Source organism: Orycteropus afer, unplaced genomic scaffold (assembly GCF_000298275.1).
Source record: "Orycteropus afer afer isolate SDZICR_OR568_19922 unplaced genomic scaffold, OryAfe1.0 scaffold00020, whole genome shotgun sequence".
Classification (NCBI taxonomy): domain Eukaryota; kingdom Metazoa; phylum Chordata; class Mammalia; order Tubulidentata; family Orycteropodidae; genus Orycteropus; species Orycteropus afer.
In genome coordinates, this window is record NW_006921607.1 from 16,047,202 (window position 1) to 16,050,137 (window position 2,936).

At 41.7% G+C, this 2,936-nt stretch overlaps 1 protein-coding gene across 1 annotated transcript in view; it reads left to right on the plus strand.

Annotated features, from left to right (window-relative positions):
* The window catches only part of DHX35 (DEAH-box helicase 35), a 101,070-nt gene that overhangs the window by 9,198 nt on the left and 88,936 nt on the right, over positions 1-2,936 (plus strand). Inside the window, exons 2-3 of the mRNA XM_007934751.1 lie at positions 92-225; positions 2,146-2,238. Of these exons, the coding sequence (XP_007932942.1) occupies positions 92-225; positions 2,146-2,238 (227 nt within the window). The remainder of the gene's footprint in view (positions 1-91; positions 226-2,145; positions 2,239-2,936) is intronic.

A 2,936-nucleotide genomic window follows, 5' to 3' on the forward strand; every position in this document is an offset into this window, starting at 1 on the left:
CATTGCTTTCATGTGTATTTGAAAATTTGTGACTTTCACACATTTTTCTGTTCACTGTGTCAGAGAATCTGAAATACCACTTCTGCTGCAGGTACAGAGGGGCCAGGTGTCAGCATCTCTGAAGAGAGACAAAGTCAAGCGGAAAACTCTGTGGCCTCCATTGTTTACAATCCTTATGCTGCCCTTTCTATAGAGCAGCAGAGGCAGAAACTGCCAGTGTTCAAGGTATGTTGACTAAGCACGTTCAGTCCGTGGGCCGGCATCATGGCCGCATCTGCTTTGTACTTGGCATCCAAGGGTGAATGCTCTCTGACTCTTCTTGATTCGTTAGAACACAGTGAACTCAGAGGTCTACTTATTCTTGACCAGTTAGATCTCACTGAAAAAATGGGAAAAGATGGAAATGACCTTCTTTCCCCCCCACCCCATTGCTTTCCGTTATGGACAATTTCATATATTCAGAAAAGTAGAGAAATAGCACAGTGAACTTCTCTGTATCTACAATGAATTACTAACATGTTATCTTTCTTTTTAAAGGCATAGTTCTTTAAAGAATAATTAGGAATAGGAGGCTGTTGCAGTTGAAGAGCTGGGTTAGTAGTCCCCCTGACTCCCGCTCAGGCAGTGACAGGATTTTGGTGGAGTTACTGCGTACCACACACACTTGCAGGCACTCAATTTCTGAGTCCTTGGGTCATGGATGCACAACAGGAGGCTGAAGTGTCAACTAGAATTCAGAATATATCCCTTTACAGTGAGTGGGAGTTCTCCAGCACACACTTGCTGTGCTCATTGATTGACACATTTCTCCCTATTGCAAGTTCACCTGGGAAGCCAATTGTAATCAAGAAATGTGCTCAGAGCCAAAGATGGTTTATAGATTCCTGAAAGATACTTATTTTGTACAGCCCCTGATAAAGGGCGATGACCTCTCCTGCCATACTGGTTGCCTCTAGAGTGAGCCCGGTATGTGTGGCCACAAGCACCTGCATCCCTTTCTTGGATGATGGTGGGTTTGAAAGCTGTCGACTTCTTCCACTTAGGGAGTCCCTTTGCCTAGACTATGTTGATAATCCCTCTGCTATTAGTATGTTCTTTTTCCAAACAGATATGAAACAGCAGCCTTCTTAATTTAACCAACTCACCTTGCCCCAAACATTTAGCCACTCATGTTCTGACAGTCTCTGGGCTTCCTCAAATGACTAATCTCCTCCATTATGTGTGAGTGTTCCTGGTTTGGTCTTCAGAAAATAAGATTATAGGTTCACTGTTGTTTCCTCACCACTGAAGGATGCAGTTTGAGCCTCAGTGAAGCATCTGGACTCTGGAGCTAGACTTGAGGGTTCACAGCCAAGCTTCACCACTTGTGTGCTGTGCGATCTTGCTTTGCCGTGCTGTCTTATCTATAGAATAAGGGCAGATGGTAGTAGTAGCTGCCTCATAGGATTCTTATGAGGACCAATGAGACGATCCATAGAGCTTTTAGCAAAATGTCTGACATGTAGTCAACTCTCAAGTTCAGAGATAATTCGAATTTAAAGTTTGGCCTTTTCTTGACTGTTCTTCATCCCCCAGCTGAGTTTATAAGATGAAATAGATGAAATGACAACAAATGAAAAAAACAAAAGAATTTAAAACACATTAATGAAATTAAAATGATAAGAGGGTCCCTGGGTGTCAGAAGTGGATTGTGATCGGCCATGAACCTAAAGGTTGGTGGTATGAACCTTCCCAGCAGCTCTGTGGAAAAAAGGCCAGACAAACTGATGTTATGTTTCATTGATTTAACCATTCCCCTGTTGATAGAGATGTAGGCTGTTGCACTCTTTTGCCATGATAAATAGTGCCACAGTGAATGTGCCTGTGTACACAGTTTATGTACATGTTCTAGCGTTTGTAGCATAACTTCCGACAGGTGAGAATCTTGAATCGAAGAGTGTGTGCGTTACATATTTGCATAGATATCACACTCAGCTTCCATCAGCTCACACTGCTACCAAGAGTACCCACGAATGGAAACACACTTTTGGAGTCCTTTTCAAAGTTTGCTTTCCGTTGGCCAGCAGCTCATTTCACAGTGTTTAAATATCTGTGTTTAGGTCTTTTGAGACAATGTGTGGTTATTTAATTTTCTTTCTTTTTCAGCTTAGGAATCATATACTTTACTTGGTAGAAAACTATCAGACAGTGGTGATTGTTGGAGAAACAGGATGTGGAAAAAGCACGCAGATTCCACAAGTGAGTACGTGTTTTCTGTCTTTACACTTGGATTGAGTTGGAAGGATTCGATCACTGAGAACTCTCTTCTGTTATCACTTGGGTTTTTAAGGTCTTTTCTCAATGAGGAAATAGTTTTATCTCACTGTACTTTTTTGGTTAGACTTTTGAGGCTTTTAATTTCTTTGATGGTACCAAAGTAATGGTTGGCTTTAATTTGTTGTTATTCCAGAATAGTAATTGAATAGCTGTTCTCTGAAAGGAACCATGGGGACCCATTCAGAGATGTGTAAGACAGTTTTTGTCCTCAGATAATTACAGTTGAAGAAGTGGGATCAAAGAAATACTGTTAGAGATGTAAATATAAATGGACTCTCCACAGTTACTCAGTGCTATGGAGAAACCCCTCCTACCAGGAAATATCATGGTGGGTAGAGACAGGAGTTGAAAGAAGGGCATGGAGAGGCCTCCTAAAGGAAATGGCATTTGAAATAGGTCTTGAATGATCAGTGGGAGCTGTCAGGGGAGATGTTCCAGTCCAGTGGATATTGTGGTTAGGGATACTGGAGTCCAGACGTGTTTTAGAGCTGGTGAGTATTAAGACTGGAAAGAAGGTGAAGGTCATAGTGTGTCTTACGAGCCACAGCTGGAAGTAATGAAGAGTGATACGTGAACAGAATGAGAGTTGTGGCAGGTTTCTTTCTTTCTTTTTTTTTTTT